General features: G+C 46.6%; 1 protein-coding gene across 2 annotated transcripts in view; it reads left to right on the top strand.

The window, feature by feature from the left end:
- Positions 1 to 8051, top strand: part of zdhhc7 (zDHHC palmitoyltransferase 7) — a 31769-nt gene extending 23718 nt beyond the window's left edge. For both annotated transcript variants that reach the window (XM_080763003.1, XM_080763004.1), the window contains exons 4-8: positions 1928 to 2052; positions 3884 to 3980; positions 5233 to 5314; positions 6108 to 6238; positions 7528 to 8051. In XM_080763003.1, coding sequence (XP_080619129.1) covers positions 1928 to 2052; positions 3884 to 3980; positions 5233 to 5314; positions 6108 to 6238; positions 7528 to 7713 — 621 coding nt within the window. In that variant the 3' untranslated portion in view covers positions 7714 to 8051. The remainder of the gene's footprint in view (positions 1 to 1927; positions 2053 to 3883; positions 3981 to 5232; positions 5315 to 6107; positions 6239 to 7527) is intronic.
- Positions 8052 to 17943: the final 9892 nt, after the last annotated feature.

Here is a 17943-nt window from a genome sequence, read left to right as displayed (position 1 = left end):
ACATCCTACGGTTTAAATGGCTGAACAACAACTCAATGCCACACCAGACTTCCCGGTCCTTCATTGCTATCCCAGTTCCTAGCTGCTTACTGATGCATGTGTCCCTAGCGATGACATCAGAGGGAACGACAGTTTTCTACCTCTGGGTCTGCTTTGAGGCAGGACTCCAGAGAAGAAGGGAAGATATAACCTCATTGTCAGCTCTGTAGCAGAGGCTGGCAAACTGTGTTCTTCTGGATTGGACTATAGTGAAGAAACACAGGGAAGGTTGCCGTATATTAGATCAGTCGATGGGTGGCTCTTCCAAGAGAGATTTTGTGCTCTCATTAGAAGGCGGGTGTAAGTGCCATCCAGCCGTTTCTCCAATTTCTTTGAAAGTGTCCATGTCCATTTGCCCGACAAGTGTCCATGTCTCGGAGCCATAGAGTAGAATCGGCTCGACGGTCGTACTAAATATTTTATATTTTATATGAACCCAAATATATTGAGTCAGCAGCTAAAGGTTCCACTGCTGGAAGGCTTTAAAGGGCAACTTTGTTTAATCAAAATCCTATAGATCTACTGGGAGGGCAGAGGATGGCATGAGACTTCCCGTTGCGTTCTGTGTTAGAAAATACCCTAGTACGATCTCAGCCAACCTACATTTAACAATGTGTTTTACCTAGCTAGGTAGCCAGAGATATGTTCTAACAACACAACGATATGATTTGGGTTAAACATGGTCTAAATTGGTCCAATTAAAGACTTTCAGCAGAGAGGCAGCAGACCTTTCACTTTGTTGACAGAAATAATCCCCCACTCAAATGCCTGCAACCAACTCCGGATCCATCTGCTCATATGTACTTACTGTACTTCAGACTGACAGATTATTATTATTATGACACATTGCATTAATTCACTGTGTCCCCGTAGACCGTCTCTGTCGGGTGGAAACCTTCATGTACAAACCGTCCTTTAGACCGTCCTTTAAGCTGTCGGTGGAAACCTTGTATGTACAAACTGGAAAAATACAACCTTTGTTCCAATGTTCCCGGTGTAGTTATTATTTAGTCACAAGCTCTTCTTAATGCTTCTTAACACACATAGGGCTGTATTTTGCGTGTTTTAAGTACCAGGTCTTATTACCTAACTTGAGTAAACTTAAAGACCTGGAGGGCGTGATCAATGCTCTTTGGCCACTCAGAATAGCCAAATGGCATTGATCACGCCTCCCAGGTCTTTAGTTTACTCAAGTTAGGTAATAAGACCTGGTACTTATAAGACACGCAAAATACAGCCCTTAATGCGGGAAAGGGATTTCTACGTAGTTCAAATCCCAACGGTCCGGTGCGGGAAAGCGATTTCTACGTTTACCGCATTTTCTTAATTGATTACTTTCTACACACCCGGGCACTTTACCAACTAGCACTGGATGATAGTTGGTATCAGAATCAATAATGACCCCCACTAACCACTCATTTATTCATTCATTCATTATCTGTTTTTTTGTTTTGTTTATATATTGTGTGATGCGTTGTGAGCTTGTAGAGCTAAGTACAGTAGGGACATTCATTTACCAAATAACAATACAACATTTTTGCCCGACAAGTGTCCATGTCTCGGAGCCATAGAGTAGAATCGGCTCGACGGTCGTACTAAATATTTTATATTTTATATGAACCCAAATATATTGAGTCAGCAGCTAAAGGTTCCACTGCTGGAAGGCTTTAAAGGGCAACTTTGTTTGATCAAAATCCTATAGATCTACTGGGAGGGCAGAGGATGGCATGAGACTTCCCGTTGCGTTCTGTGTTAGAAAATACCCTAGTACGGTCTCAGCCAACCTGTCAATGACACCTCTGCAATTCGTGTGTGTGTGTGTGTGGGTGGTGTGTGGTGTGTGGTGTGTGTGTGTGTGTGGTGTGTGTGTGTGTGTCCTCCTCCACAGGGTTCCGTTCCTAAAGGCAACGCCACTAAGGAGTACATGGAGAGCCTGCAGCTGAAGCCGGGCGAGGTCATCTATAAGTGCCCAAAGTGCTGCAGCATCAAACCGGAGCGAGCGCATCACTGCAGGTCAGAGAACACGCCTTCAACACGCCATGCAACACGCCTTCAACACGCCATGCAACACGCCATGCAACACGCCATGCAACACGCCTTCAACACGCCATGCAACACGCCATGCAACACGCCATGCAACACGCCTTCAACACGCCTTCAACACGCCATGCAACACGCCATGCAACACGCCTTCAACACGCCATGCAACACGCCATGCAACACGCCATGCAACACGCCATGCAACACACCTTCAACACGCCATGCAACACGCCATGCAACACGCCTTCAACACGCCTTCAACACGCCATGCAACACGCCATGCAACACGCCATGCAACGCAACGCGCAACGCAACGCGCCATGCAAGCTCGTAGCGCGCCACTCGGTGGCGTGCTATGAGCTTGTAGATCTGCTATTTTTCAATAGCTAAAGCATAACACAATGCTAACACCAAAAAGGGGGTTGGTTCCCACTCCAAAATGGGTTAAGGAACATTCAATGGTTTGTGTGGAAAACCACCAGAACCGACCATCATGTTTCTTTTAAAAGTCCTTCTTGATATCGTGAAAACCATGCCATCTGGCTCCTTGTAGAACTGGCTCCCTGCCACTCCATAATGCCTGTATTTAGTTTACTGTGTCGTCCACATTTCATCACAGCGTCCCATCTCCCTGCACTTGCATTCAGTGATGTGCTTTGGAATCACAGTAAATCTCCATAAGCTGTCAGCTTTATACAGCCTTGGCTGTTGTAAGATTCAAAGAGCATTTTTTTAACTGCCGAGCATATCTGATCAGATCAGTTATTATAACGGAGAGAAAGAAAGACAAATATTCTAACTCTAACATGGATGCAGAACTTCGGTTCATTTCTGAAGGGTGCAATAGTTGATTAAACTAAAAAGGGTCAATGATTGATAATATAATAAAAATCTATTATTTTTAATAATCAATACTTATTTTTGGTGTTGTCATTATAGGCATAAAGTTAAAACAAACTATAATATTAAAAAAAATGAATACATCGTGGAAAATTGCAGAGTTGGCGTCTACTGTAGATCCATATTTTCCACTATTTTGCATTATCATTGTGCGACAAAGAATAAAATGTCACTTTGGTCATTAATTGATTTGTTGATATGTATATTTGTAATATTTTAAAAACCATACTACTCAATTATTATATCAAATATCTATATATTCACTCGAGCAACTTAAAAACTTTCCGGGATGTTCACATAAAGCCAGTACTGTAACTGTACTGTGCTCCTTGTTTGGATTAGTTAAAAAAAGATTTATGTCTTGAAGAAAATCTGTGACTGATGCATTGAATGATGGTGTCGTCTGGTGAAAATAGCCACTACTGCTATTTAACCCATTTAGACCTGACGACAAATCTACAAATGCCTTCTAAAATCCTGACAGTTTTCTGAAAAACCCTCATGTTTCTATATCGGTGGTGCTCAATATTTCATGTCAATGACCCCCAAAATGATCTGTAATTGGCCTCCGACCCCCATCTGAAAATATGTTGTTCCAGGAACCCCCCCCCCCAGAAGCAAAGATTTGAGTTAAAAACGTTCGTTCTGAAAAAATATATATTCCAAATGTGCGACACATTTTCACGACTTTTCAAAAAGCTTGCAGATCTGGTATTTTTCAATAGCTAAATTATAACGATGTTTAAAACACCGCCCAGAATGGGTTAAGACTGACGGACACTAGCGTCAGTAAACGGGATCAAAGCGTGTACAGTATCTGCAGAATCAGCATCATAATGGTGGCAGAGTGAGACCAGTGCACTGATGTTACGTCTCCTCTCTCTGTGTGTGTTTTCCCCTGCAGTATTTGTAAAAGATGCATCCGTAAGATGGATCACCACTGTCCCTGGGTGAATAACTGTGTGGGAGAGAAGAACCAGAGATACTTTGTACTTTTCACTGTAAGTACACGGTACACACACACTCCCCCTCTCTCTCTCTCTCTCTCTCTCTCTCTCTCTCTCTCTCTCGCACACGCACACGCACACGCACACGCACACGCACACGCACGGTACAAGCATATTCTGACACAGTTATTTTCCCTGGCCTGTAAGTAGACACACACAGCCCCCAGTAAGATGACACAGGACTTTTAAACCTTATTTATGATCCTAGGCCTTTGAGGATGATAAAAATGTATAATGGGACAAACAGAAAAACATAAATGTCCATCTGCAGCCTGGCAGACTGGCTCGTTTAAATTGTATTGAACTTAACGTTCTCTCTCGCTCTCTCTCTCTCTCACACACGCTCACGCACGATCATGCACGCACACGCGCACACGCACACGCACACACACACACACACACACACACACACACACACACACACACACACACACACACACACTCACTTTCTCTCTGTCCCCCCCTCTGCTCTCTCAAAGAGCTTTTTCCATCTCTTACAGCAACTACTGTAAAGTCGTACACTACTACACACTATCACCACTAGGGATGCTTGGTGTTAGGATTCGATCCATTCACATGCCTCACCCTGTTATGCAATAGCCGGCTGTGTGTGTGTGTGTGTGTGTGTGTGTGTGTGTGTGTGTGTGTGTGTGTGTAGACAGACGGTGAGTACAGTTTGAGAAGCTGTGTTGTAGAGTACAGTGCAGGCTGTGTGGCTGTGTGTGTGTGTGTGTGTGTGTGTGTTTGAGAAGCTGTGTTGTAGAGTACAGTGCAGGCTGTGTGTGTGTGTGTGTGTGTGTAGACAGACGGTGAGTACAGTTTGAGAAGCTGTGTTGTAGACAGTGCAGGCTGTGTCACTGTGTGTGTATGTGTAGACAGACAGACAGTGCAGGCTGTGCCACTGTGTGTGTGTGTGTGTGTGTGTGTGTGTGTGTGTGTGTAGACAGACAGACAGACAGACAGACAGTGCAGGCTGTGTGTGTGTTGTAGAAATGTAGACAGACAGTGAGTACAGCTCCCTGTGGTGGTAAAACCAGTCCAACAACAGTGCTCTGCAGCCCAGTGAGTAACGCTGCCCTCCATACAGTAGCCACCCATCATCCTCCTAACGCTGCCCTCCATACAGTAGCTACCCATCATCCTCCATACAGTAGCTACCCATCATCCTCCTGGCTGATACAGACATGTCTCCATACAGTAGCTACCCATCATCATCCTGGCTGATACAGACATGTCTCCCCTACAGATGTACATCGCCCTGATCTCCGCCTACGCCCTGGGACTCAGTGGGATGCATTTCTTCACCTGCATCAAAGTCCAGTGGAACCGTAAGCACTCTCATTACCGCTCCTCCCTCATTTATGCTCCAGTCCTAAATGTGGTGTATGCGGCGTCACGGCGTGCCACTCCACAGAGCTGGGATCAAACTCTTGTTCAGTTGACAAGACGTCATCTTAGAGTCATGATGATGCTGCACATGGTTACGTAAAGTCAGCTTAATTTATGGCAAATCTGCAAGAAAAAAAAATGCTTACCACTAGCTTTCTTCACAATAAACGTTCATAAACGTGTCTACTATCACAGAAAAATGTGTTCCAACCCAACTCCCTTGGGAAACTTTGTGACAGGCTGCTGAAAGTCGGGGTACCATTATCAACCAATATAGGATGATAGTGTGGAACAAGCCGTTTAGTTACTTTTGTGGCCTGATTCTTTATTTTAATTTGTATTATTCTATTGTATTAGCTTGTAGACGAAGACGTGACTCGTTCCAAGCAATTCAATTCTCATCACATTGTGTTGTTGTGGATCATGGGACGTTACAACACCGTGGTTCATCTGACATGAATGTCAGATGAACTGTTGAGTGGTGCGTTTGCGTGTGCGTGTGTGTGTGAGGGTGCGTGTGCGTGTGTGTGCGTGTGTGTGCTAGGGTGCGTGCGAGCGTGCGTGCGTGTGCGTGCGTGTGTGTGCGTGCGAGGGTGCGTGTGCGAGCGCGCGAGCGTGTGCGAGCGAGGGTGCGTGTGCGAGCGTGCGATAGCCAATCGCTACACGTCGCTCACGTCATCCGCTCACGTCATCCGGTCCTAACGGTTCTCCCCGTCCTCATTGGACCTCCAGAGTGCGGCGGCTTCTCCCCGGGCGTGTCCGTCCTCCTGCTCATCTTCCTCTGCCTGGAGGCCGCCCTCTTCCTCACCTTCACGTCCGTCATGTTCGGCACGCAGATCCACTCCATCTGCAACGACGAGACGGTGAGTTTACATCCACCGCCACCACGCCGGAGTGGAAAACCATCGTTTTAACCCATTCTGACCTGAGATCAGATTCATACGAGGTTTCCACTGGACTACACACTGGTCTGATTAACCCATTCTGACCTGAGATCAGATTCTAAAAAATGTCAGTCGTTCTTCGATTTTTCAAAAAATAGCAGACCTACAAGCTCGTAGCGCGCCACTCGGTGGCGCGCTATGAGCTTGTAGATCTGCTATTTTTCAATAGCTAAAGCATAACATGATGCTAATACCAAAATGGCTTCCCGTTCAGAATGGGTTAATAGACAATTGTTGTATGGTTAGTACAATAACTGCTATTTTTGGTACTTGCACAAGGCCTGCCAGTGTAATCACTGATCTCTGACGTCATGGCCTGTCAAAACACAGGACAAAAAAAATGAATCACATTTTGATACAGGCCAGAAACGCGATAAAGGTTTCTATCTCTATAATTAGTTATTTTCTTTTTTTTAAATGTTTTGCTGGCCTGGAGAGAATAGGCATTTGCCACAAATGTCTGAAATCTATTTTGTTTTTGAATTGCATTTGTCAATGTCTAATGTTACCAAAATAAGATGATATCAGATGGAGTTAGGTGCCTGGGTCAGGGTGGCCTGGCCAGCTGTATGACTCCCAGACACAATTATTGTCTCAATCTGGCCCTGACCATGAGTGGTGCTTCATGCAGGTTGTTGTCAAATGGCTGTCAAATGACGTACAGTACATTGTGTCATACATGTGTGTGACTGATGCCACATGAAGTCTGAGATCCACATTGGCTCCAGACTGCTTCACATGATAAGGTTTCTGTATTCATTCTCTCCTTTCCCATCATGCCGTCTACATGGACGTCACCATACATGTATAGACGGTTAACCCATTCTGACCTGAGAACCATTCTAATGTCTTCTAAATCATGAGTTTTCTGAAAAACCCAAAGACTTGTGCCACATTTTCACTATTTTTCAAAGAATGGCAAATGGATCTGCTATTTTTTCAATAGCTAAAGTATAACGTAATGCTTAATCAGACCAGTGTGTGTCCAGTGGAAAACCTCGTATGAATCTGATCTCAGGTCAGAATGGGTTAATCAGACCAGTGTGTGTCCAGTCAGTGGAAAACCTCGTATGAATCTGATCTCAGGTCAGAATGGGTTAAAACACCAAAAGGGGTTCCCGGCGGCCCCCAAAATGGGTTAACGGTGGACGCTATCATTAACTGTAACAAAAAGCTAATCCTTGTATAATCTGTTTTCCCTCGTCCAGGAAATCGAGCGTCTGAAGAACGAGAAGCCGACGTGGGAGCGCCGCGTGCGCTGGGAGGGGATGAAGTCGGTGTTCGGCAGCCCCGCCTCCCTGCTGTGGTGCAACCCGTTCACCGGCCTGCGTCTACGGCGCCTCCTGCTGATGACCCGCGGCGGGCGGCGCACCGGGTCCGAGTTCGCCATCTGACGGAACCGGGATGGGGAGCAGAACGGTGCGGTATGGTACGGTGCCACCACCACCAGACACAAGACCACCTCTCATTGGATGTCCTACCTCAGTGGTTCTCCCCCCAGGGGTCATTGAGGAGTTAGGACGGGTCTGTAACTCTGTTCAAAGTAGCACTGAGGAGTTTATTGAGGAGTAAATTGGGGGTTCCTGGAGATAAAGCTCATATCAAACCCAGGGGTCCTTTTTTAAATGAAAATGCTTGAGAACCACTGCCCAGAGAACTACTTTCCTCCCTCGTGGAAAAGGGCAGTCGCTTGAACCCTGGGACGGCCCTGCCCTGGCAGGGTGAGACAGAACCCTGGGACGGCCCTGCCCTGGCAGGGTGAGACAGAACCTTGGGACGGCCCTGCCCTGGCAGGGTGAGACAGAACCCTGGGACGGCCCTGCCCTGGCAGGGTGAGACAGAACCCTGACAGAACCCTGCCTGGCAGGGTGAGACAGAACCCTGGGACGGCCCTGCCTGGCAGGGTGAGACAGAACCCTGACAGAACCCTGCCTGGCAGGGTGAGTGTGGAGTAGACAGACAGAACCCTTGACTGGGACCTACACAGTACTACTGGAACCATGTGCTACGATTGCTCCCACATGTTGATAGAATCATCAGCATGGCTCTGTATGAATTTATGAAAAAACTATTTGTCATTTATTTATTTTTTAAAACAAGCAGCATTTAAACTGGACAGTAAAGAACTGCAGAACAGAACTGAATTGACTCTGCACTGGTATTTAACGCAAACCGAGTCAACCACGGTGTCAATTTGACCTCGTACACTCCTACCTACCTAAGCACAGGCTGTTCTTTAAAGCTCAATGCCTTTCTCTCTACATGGAATCCATTATCAAGAAGCTTTATTGGCCACTACTCACTCATACAAGGTACAGGAAGCCAAATAGTTCTGTGCCACAACAATAATACAAAGACAATAATAAAGTAGAACCGCACTCTGTCGAGATGCCAACTTGCGATTTGTGCAGTAGACCATGTACGGCAGAGGATGGTGGTCCCTTATTGGCTGTTGATGGTGACGCAACCAAATCTGTTTCAAACTCATGAGGTGTCATGACACACACACAGACACACACACACACACACACACACACACACACACACACACACACACACACACACACACACACACACACACACACACACACAGACACACACAGAAGGACAGCTCTCATCAGTGGCTACAAGACAACTGGACCTAAATGGAAAGACCTTGACATAATTTCTAGAGAAGCAGAGCCTCTTCTGGTCAGGGACATTCACGACACTGACGGGGAGAGGAAACAATGCTTAAAGGGACACTTCACCCATTTTGCAAAAATATATATGTTCATGATGTTTAGAACACTTTCCTGGGGGTCTTTATGTGTGTAATATGTGGTTTTAGATATTTTAGATTGTAGCAGTGAGCACAGTGTCTCTGATGTCATGGACACTGGTCTCACTACCTTCCTGGACTACAATTCCCATAATTCTTTGGTGCTCTGCTCCTCCTTGTGGATAGGGGGAGATCTGTCTTACTGAGACAACATGTAGTCCAGGAAGGAAGTGAGACCAGTGTCCATGACATCAGAGACACCGGGCTCACTGCTACAATCTAAAATATCTAAAACCACATATTACACACATAAAGACCCCCAGGAAAGTGTTCTAAAGCTTCTTAACGTCATTAACATATATGTTTTTGCAAAAAGGGTGAAGTGTCCCTTTAAGTGGAGTACGGCGCCCGTCAGAGGTGGAGCTGTGCTTGTCTGGGTTTGCAGCTCTATGTGGTGCAACTTCTCAGCCTGCTGATGGGAGCTGTTACACCTGCTTTTACACCTGATTTTACACTTCTATCAGTTGTGCGACACCAACTACGATTGTGTGTTTCACGAACATGTTTTTGTTTTCCCTGTGTTGTTTCTAAAACGGTGCATCTCCAAGTGGGGTCTGGGGACCCCCTGGGGGTCCTTGAGAAGCTTCCAGGCGGCCCCCAGCGAAATGAGTTCATATTGCATCAAATCGGTTTAACCACTTCCAACATCGGCTATTTCGAAAAATCACTGATCTGCAAGTTTTGAAAAATTGGAATAGCTTAAAACTAGAGCTGGGACTCGATTACATTTTTTTATCTAATTAATCAAAGGCTTTGTAGCATTTTAATCGCATATCAATATTCAACCTGAGAACAGCGAGAAACCTTTTTTTTTAAATGTTTTTTGGTATCCCAGTGAATCAATGAATAGTGACTGCAGGATACCACTCATTTTCAACATTTTACTGTCATTAATATTCCTGTTGTGGAAATAATAATAAAAAGTCACCCCATTCTGTGTTGCCTAGAACTGGAGGTCTGAAAAAAAATGTAGTAACAGTAACAAGTACATCTCAGTGACATCACAAAGCTGTACTTACTTCATATTGTTACTGTTTTTTGTCAGACCTCCAGTTCTAGGCAACACAAAATGGGGGGACGTTTTATTATTTCCAGTTTTCAGTACTATAGAAAAGAGCCCAGTGAGAAACGTTCCGCGGTGGAAAAAAAAGGTGCGGTTAATTTATCTGTAGTTAATCGCCATTAATTTTTCTGTAGTTAATTCATCTAAATTAATCTCAATTAGTCCCGGCCCTACTCAAAACACAGATCTTCTTTTATAGCGGTCCTCCTTGACATGAAAGCCTCACTGTCCCGGGGTTTCTAGCATACTTGACAATTTAACCCATTTTGGCCTGACGTAGAAATGTAAAGATTTCTTGATAAATCATGACAGTTTTCTGAAATATCCATGTTTCTGTATCAGTGGTGCTCAATATTTCATGTCAAGGAGCCCCAACAATATATGTAATTGGCCGCCAACCCCCCATCCGAGTGGCGCGCTATGAGCTTGTAGATCTGCTATTTTTCAATAGCTAAAGTATAACATAATGCTTTAAAACACCAAAAGGGGTTCAAACATACTGTATACTGCACTGAGGAGGGAAAGAAACACCGTGGCGAACACGGCTTCTAAGTGGATTCCAACCTTTTCTGGATCGGGACTCACTTTGAAAGCATTCGCGGCCCACCAATTTGACCACTTAAAACACTTACGATGCTGCCAGAGTTTGTCAAAATAAAGGTGCTAGAGTGCCAAGCAGATGAGGCCGATTTTACTCTGAAAAGCCCCGCCCTTCCATTTCCCCCCCAAAAGCGGGAGGTCTAATCTTCCATTACTACTACCTCACGCTGTCACGTCTCGTCTCTCTTTAGAAGCGTTCATATTCCAGATGCTTGATTAAATCAGAAATGAGGACATTGATCTGATCAAAACCATGGACGGCGGCGTAGATTCAGAGATAATAGACCGCTTTGACGGCCCGTAAACAAGGAAGTGAATGGCTGTGCGCAAGGCGTTGCCTAGCAACAGGAGCTGTCAAAAAATTGATTGCAGGGATCCCGTGTTATGATTGATTGATTGATAGATAGATTATTTATTTATGTGTCATGCACCAAAGGTGACCAGCCCACGTGGATTTATAGGACACAACATACAAATCATTGCTTCAATAAACAATACGTTTTTTTTTTTAGCTCCCTTTCACACAAACAAAACATGCCTTTTTTCACAAAAAGATCTTTGACTTTTTGATAGATTTTGTGTAACCTAAAAGTTCAGGTCCATAATTATTTTCGATAAGACGATACTGTATGTTCTTAGTTTTGGTTTGTACCATAAATCAACAGCCCAACTCTCCTTATACCCAAGGAACATACAATAAATTAAGTCCTACGCTATGCTTAGCCTGGGCACACTTTAGATTCCATGCGTGGACAGAAGGAGCTGTGTTTTGCATCATTGGGCTGGGCCAAGCTGCTTTTCTGGGAATCTGGCCCACGCGGCAACCTGCCGCATGGGTGGAGCTTCTTTTCCATCCACCAGCTGTCTTAAAAACCCGGAAAATACGTCGGGAGTCGGCTTCCTTTGGCCGCGCATGGAATCTTAGATGTGCCCATACCCAATGACTCCTGTGCAGTGGAAGGTCCTCCCCTTATAAAGGCTAGGCCCCTCCCATGGACCTTATAAAGACTAGGCCCCTCCCATGGATCAAACCAACCCTTATAAAGGCTAGGCCCCTCCCATGGACCAAACCAACCCTTATAAAGGCTAGGCCCCTCCCATGGACCAAACCAACCCTTATAAAGCTAGGCCCCTCCCATGGACCAAACCAACCCTTATAAAGCTAGGCCCCTCCCATGGACCAAACCAACCCTTATAAAGCTAGGCCCCTCCCATGGACCAAACCAACCCTTATAAAGGCTAGGCCCCTCCCATGGACCAAACCAACCCTTATAAATGCTAGGCCCCTCCCATGGACCTTATAAAGGCTAGGCCCCTCCCATGGACCTTATAAAGGCTAGGCCCCTCCCATGGACCAAACCAACCCAGGATTGATTCCACAATCTTACCAGTGGATTCTGTCCAAAGACATCACAACACGTTTAAAGTGTTACATAGTAGTCTATAAATTATCCACACATATAATATAATATAAGATATATATATATATAAGATAATCAGAGTTCTCTCTATAAAAACACTGTTGGCATGTCCCCTACACAAACCCACAGTTGGTAATGGCTCCCTACAATGGAGCCAACAAACAAATCACTGCAACATAAATAACTCAAACTTTAACCCTATATATAAGATAAAACTTTAACCCTATATTTATATATATATAAGTTTAACCCTGTGGAGCTTCTGCTTTCTGCCACTTTTGCTCTTCACCACAATTGAGACATCACTTAGAGTTGAAACCGGTTGTTCATTTTCCAACCTGTGGAAGAACTCTTTGGCGCTGATCAGGCCATTCATTAAATCCCTGATCCGCATCTTTTGTAGTGAAGGAGGCGTCTTCATCAGCTCTATCTCGTAGCACTCATCAACCATGGCCACGCTGCTCTCCTTCTGGCTCTCCCACTCGTCCTGCTGTGCTCTTGTGCTTCTTTGTCAACCTGCTGAATGAAATAGCACAATGCTATAATGATATCATTAAGAAGGACCCAAAGACGCCTATACGCGTCTATAATGTGATCATCAGCATCTAATGTGATCCTGGGCTCTACACACCCTCCGCCAACCTGGGGAGAGCAACGGACTTCAACTCATGCTTCCTTCATGCCTGAGTGTGAGCGCTCTTGTGAGAGGTAGCACTCTTGTGAGAGGTAGCACTCTTGTGAGAGGTAGCACTCTTGTGACCCCTGTGTCAATCATCTAATGTGATCCTGGGCTCTACACACCCTCCGCCAACCTGGGGAGAGCAACGGACTTCAACTCATGCTTCCTTCATGCCTGAGTGTGAGCGCTCTTGTGAGAGGTAGCACTCTTGTGAGAGGTAGCACTCTTGTGAGAGGTAGCACTCTTGTGACCCCTGTGTCAATCATCTAATGTGATCCTGGGCTCTACACACCCTCCGCCAACCTGGGGAGAGCAACGGACTTCAACTCATGCTTCCTTCATGCCTGAGTGTGAGCGCTCTTGTGAGAGGTAGCACTCTTGTGAGAGGTAGCACTCTTGTGACCCCTGTGTCAATCATCTAATGTGATCCTGGGCTCTACACACCCTCCGCCAACCTGGGGAGAGCAACGGACTTCAACTCATGCTTCCTTCATGCCTGAGTGTGAGCGCTCTTGTGAGAGGTAGCACTCTTGTGAGAGGTAGCACTCTTGTGAGAGGTAGCACTCTTGTGACCCCTGTGTCAATCATCTAATGTGATCCTGGGCTCTACACACCCTCCGCCAACCTGGGGAGAGCAACGGACTTCAACTCATGCTTCCTTCATGCCTGAGTGTGAGCGCTCTTGTGAGAGGTAGCACTCTTGTGAGATGTAGCACTCTTGTGAGAGGTAGCACTCTTGTGACCCCTGTGTCAATCATCTAATGTGATCCTGGGCTCTACACACCCTCCGCCAACCTGGGGAGAGCAACGGACTTCAACTCATGCTTCCTTCATGCCTGAGTGTGAGCGCTCTTGTGAGAGGTAGCACTCTTGTGAGAGGTAGCACTCTTGTGAGAGGTAGCACTCTTGTGACCCCTGTGTCAATCATCTAATGTGATCCTGGGCTCTACACACCCTCCGCCAACCTGGGGAGAGCAACGGACTTCAACTCATGCTTCCTTCATGCCTGAGTGTGAGCGCTCTTGTGAGAGGTAGCACTCTTGTGAGAGGTAGCACTCTTGTGAGAGGTAGCACTCTTGTGACCCCTGTGTCAATCATCTAATGTGATCCTGGGCTCTACACACCCTCCGCCAACCTGGGGAGAGCAACGGACTTCAACTCATGCTTCCTTCATGCCTGAGTGTGAGCGCTCTTGTGAGAGGTAGCACTCTTGTGAGAGGTAGCACTCTTGTGACCCCTGTGTCAATCATCTAATGTGATCCTGGGCTCTACACACCCTCCGCCAACCTGGGGAGAGCAACGGACTTCAACTCATGCTTCCTTCATGCCTGAGTGTGAGCGCTCTTGTGAGAGGTAGCACTCTTGTGAGAGGTAGCACTCTTGTGAGAGGTAGCACTCTTGTGACCCCTGTGTCAATCATCTAATGTGATCCTGGGCTCTACACACCCTCCGCCAACCTGGGGAGAGCAACGGACTTCAACTCATGCTTCCTTCATGCCTGAGTGTGAGCGCTCTTGTGAGAGGTAGCACTCTTGTGAGATGTAGCACTCTTGTGAGAGGTAGCACTCTTGTGACCCCTGTGTCAATCATCTAATGTGATCCTGGGCTCTACACACCCTCCGCCAACCTGGGGAGAGCAACGGACTTCAACTCATGCTTCCTTCATGCCTGAGTGTGAGCGCTCTTGTGAGAGGTAGCACTCTTGTGAGAGGTAGCACTCTTGTGAGAGGTAGCACTCTTGTGACCCCTGTGTCAATCATCTAATGTGATCCTGGGCTCTACACACCCTCCGCCAACCTGGGGAGAGCAACGGACTTCAACTCATGCTTCCTTCATGCCTGAGTGTGAGCGCTCTTGTGAGAGGTAGCACTCTTGTGAGAGGTAGCACTCTTGTGAGAGGTAGCACTCTTGTGACCCCTGTGTCAATCATCTAATGTGATCCTGGGCTCTACACACCCTCCGCCAACCTGGGGAGAGCAACGGACTTCAACTCATGCTTCCTTCATGCCTGAGTGTGAGCGCTCTTGTGAGAGGTAGCACTCTTGTGAGAGGTAGCACTCTTGTGACCCCTGTGTCAATCATCTAATGTGATCCTGGGCTCTACACACCCTCCGCCAACCTGGGGAGAGCAACGGACTTCAACTCATGCTTCCTTCATGCCTGAGTGTGAGCGCTCTTGTGAGAGGTAGCACTCTTGTGAGAGGTAGCACTCTTGTGAGAGGTAGCACTCTTGTGACCCCTGTGTCAATCATCTAATGTGATCCTGGGCTCTACACACCCTCCGCCAACCTGGGGAGAGCAACGGACTTCAACTCATGCTTCCTTCATGCCTGAGTGTGAGCGCTCTTGTGAGAGGTAGCACTCTTGTGAGATGTAGCACTCTTGTGAGAGGTAGCACTCTTGTGACCCCTGTGTCAATCATCTAATGTGATCCTGGGCTCTACACACCCTCCGCCAACCTGGGGAGAGCAACGGACTTCAACTCATGCTTCCTTCATGCCTGAGTGTGAGCGCTCTTGTGAGAGGTAGCACTCTTGTGAGAGGTAGCACTCTTGTGAGAGGTAGCACTCTTGTGACCCCTGTGTCAATCATCTAATGTGATCCTGGGCTCTACACACCCTCCGCCAACCTGGGGAGAGCAACGGACTTCAACTCATGCTTCCTTCATGCCTGAGTGTGAGCGCTCTTGTGAGAGGTAGCACTCTTGTGAGAGGTAGCACTCTTGTGAGAGGTAGCACTCTTGTGACCCCTGTGTCAATCATCTAATGTGATCCTGGGCTCTACACACCCTCCGCCAACCTGGGGAGAGCAACGGACTTCAACTCATGCTTCCTTCATGCCTGAGTGTGAGCGCTCTTGTGAGAGGTAGCACTCTTGTGAGAGGTAGCACTCTTGTGACCCCTGTGTCAATCATCTAATGTGATCCTGGGCTCTACACACCCTCCGCCAACCTGGGGAGAGCAACGGACTTCAACTCATGCTTCCTTCATGCCTGAGTGTGAGCGCTCTTGTGAGAGGTAGCACTCTTGTGAGAGGTAGCACTCTTGTGAGAGGTAGCACTCTTGTGACCCCTGTGTCAATCATCTAATGTGATCCTGGGCTCTACACACCCTCCGCCAACCTGGGGAGAGCAACGGACTTCAACTCATGCTTCCTTCATGCCTGAGTGTGAGCGCTCTTGTGAGAGGTAGCACTCTTGTGAGATGTAGCACTCTTGTGAGAGGTAGCACTCTTGTGACCCCTGTGTCAATCATCTAATGTGATCCTGGGCTCTACACACCCTCCGCCAACCTGGGGAGAGCAACGGACTTCAACTCATGCTTCCTTCATGCCTGAGTGTGAGCGCTCTTGTGAGAGGTAGCACTCTTGTGAGAGGTAGCACTCTTGTGAGAGGTAGCACTCTTGTGACCCCTGTGTCAATCATCTAATGTGATCCTGGGCTCTACACACCCTCCGCCAACCTGGGGAGAGCAACGGACTTCAACTCATGCTTCCTTCATGCCTGAGTGTGAGCGCTCTTGTGAGAGGTAGCACTCTTGTGAGAGGTAGCACTCTTGTGAGAGGTAGCACTCTTGTGACCCCTGTGTCAATCATCTAATGTGATCCTGGGCTCTACACACCCTCCGCCAACCTGGGGAGAGCAACGGACTTCAACTCATGCTTCCTTCATGCCTGAGTGTGAGCGCTCTTGTGAGAGGTAGCACTCTTGTGAGAGGTAGCACTCTTGTGACCCCTGTGTCAATCATCTAATGTGATCCTGGGCTCTACACACCCTCCGCCAACCTGGGGAGAGCAACGGACTTCAACTCATGCTTCCTTCATGCCTGAGTGTGAGCGCTCTTGTGAGAGGTAGCACTCTTGTGAGAGGTAGCACTCTTGTGAGAGGTAGCACTCTTGTGACCCCTGTGTCAATCATCTAATGTGATCCTGGGCTCTACACACTAGGGCTGCGAATCTTTAGGTGTCCCACGATTCGATTCGATTCCGATTCTTGGGGTGACGATTCGATTCAAAAACGATCTTTTCGATTTTTCCGATTCTCGATTCAAAAAAGATTTTTTTCGATTCTAAAGCAGTTTATTTTATTAAAAACAATTAAATAGAATTTTAGCATGATCTACTCCAGTCTTCTGGCATGAAAGCAGAGTACATTTAGTAAAAAGCTTGTATAATTGTAAATCCAAGAGTAAGAGAACATGTCTCATTTATTTAGCTTGCACAAATTTGAACCAGTACAAAAGTTACAAAATCTCTTCTCACTCAATACCAGAACAATACATTAGTATTAAAACAGGTGTAAAATAAATACAATTGGCAGGCTTAGCTTAGCTGGTAGTAAATGCACTATGCAGAAACCCAGGCCATAATGCATTGCATGCACAGGTACATCGATTTTTGGAAAATGAGAATCGATTCTGAATCGGACAGCATTAGAATCGCGATTCTAACTCGAATCGATTTTTTTTTGACAGGCCTACTACACACCCTCCACCAACCTAGTCCCCATATATGGGGGGACAAGGGGACACCAACCTAGTCCCCATATGGGGGGACAAGGGGAGACCAACCTAGTCCCCATATATGGGGGACAAGGGGAGAGCAACGGACTTGAACTCATGCTTCCTTCATGCCTGAGTGTCCAAGTTGCTCCTTTACACCTGACATGGGGGAGTTTCCCTAGTTGGACGTAGTGCGTGGAAGGAACACGTTATTCCAACCAGTTCCTTTCCCCTCCATCAGGTGCCCCGGCTGGCCAGGGAGAGGCAGTTTTTTATTGAGAGGACGTATTTACCCGTTTCTAGCACACAAGGTGTTTTAAGACGGCAGCCGAATGAAAGTGGTCAGGTGGGTGAGCCGTGTGCACAGAGCATGTTTATTTGGATAAACACTAAAATAGTTTACTTTAACGTCTAAATAAACCTGTTTCTGCCCTACGTATAATTCAGGCTGTCAGTTGTAGTAAAGGACCAACACAACCCTCCGTCAACACAACGCCTTGGTTGTTTCGCTCCTATTTTTAAATATTGTTTTCCCACATTT

The sequence above is a fragment of the Protomyctophum bolini genome (assembly GCF_963924005.1).
Source record: "Protomyctophum bolini genome assembly, chromosome: 1".
Classification (NCBI taxonomy): Eukaryota; Metazoa; Chordata; class Actinopteri; order Myctophiformes; family Myctophidae; genus Protomyctophum; species Protomyctophum bolini.
Note: the sequence above shows the minus strand (reverse complement) of the source record. Positions and strands in the feature narration are given on the sequence as shown.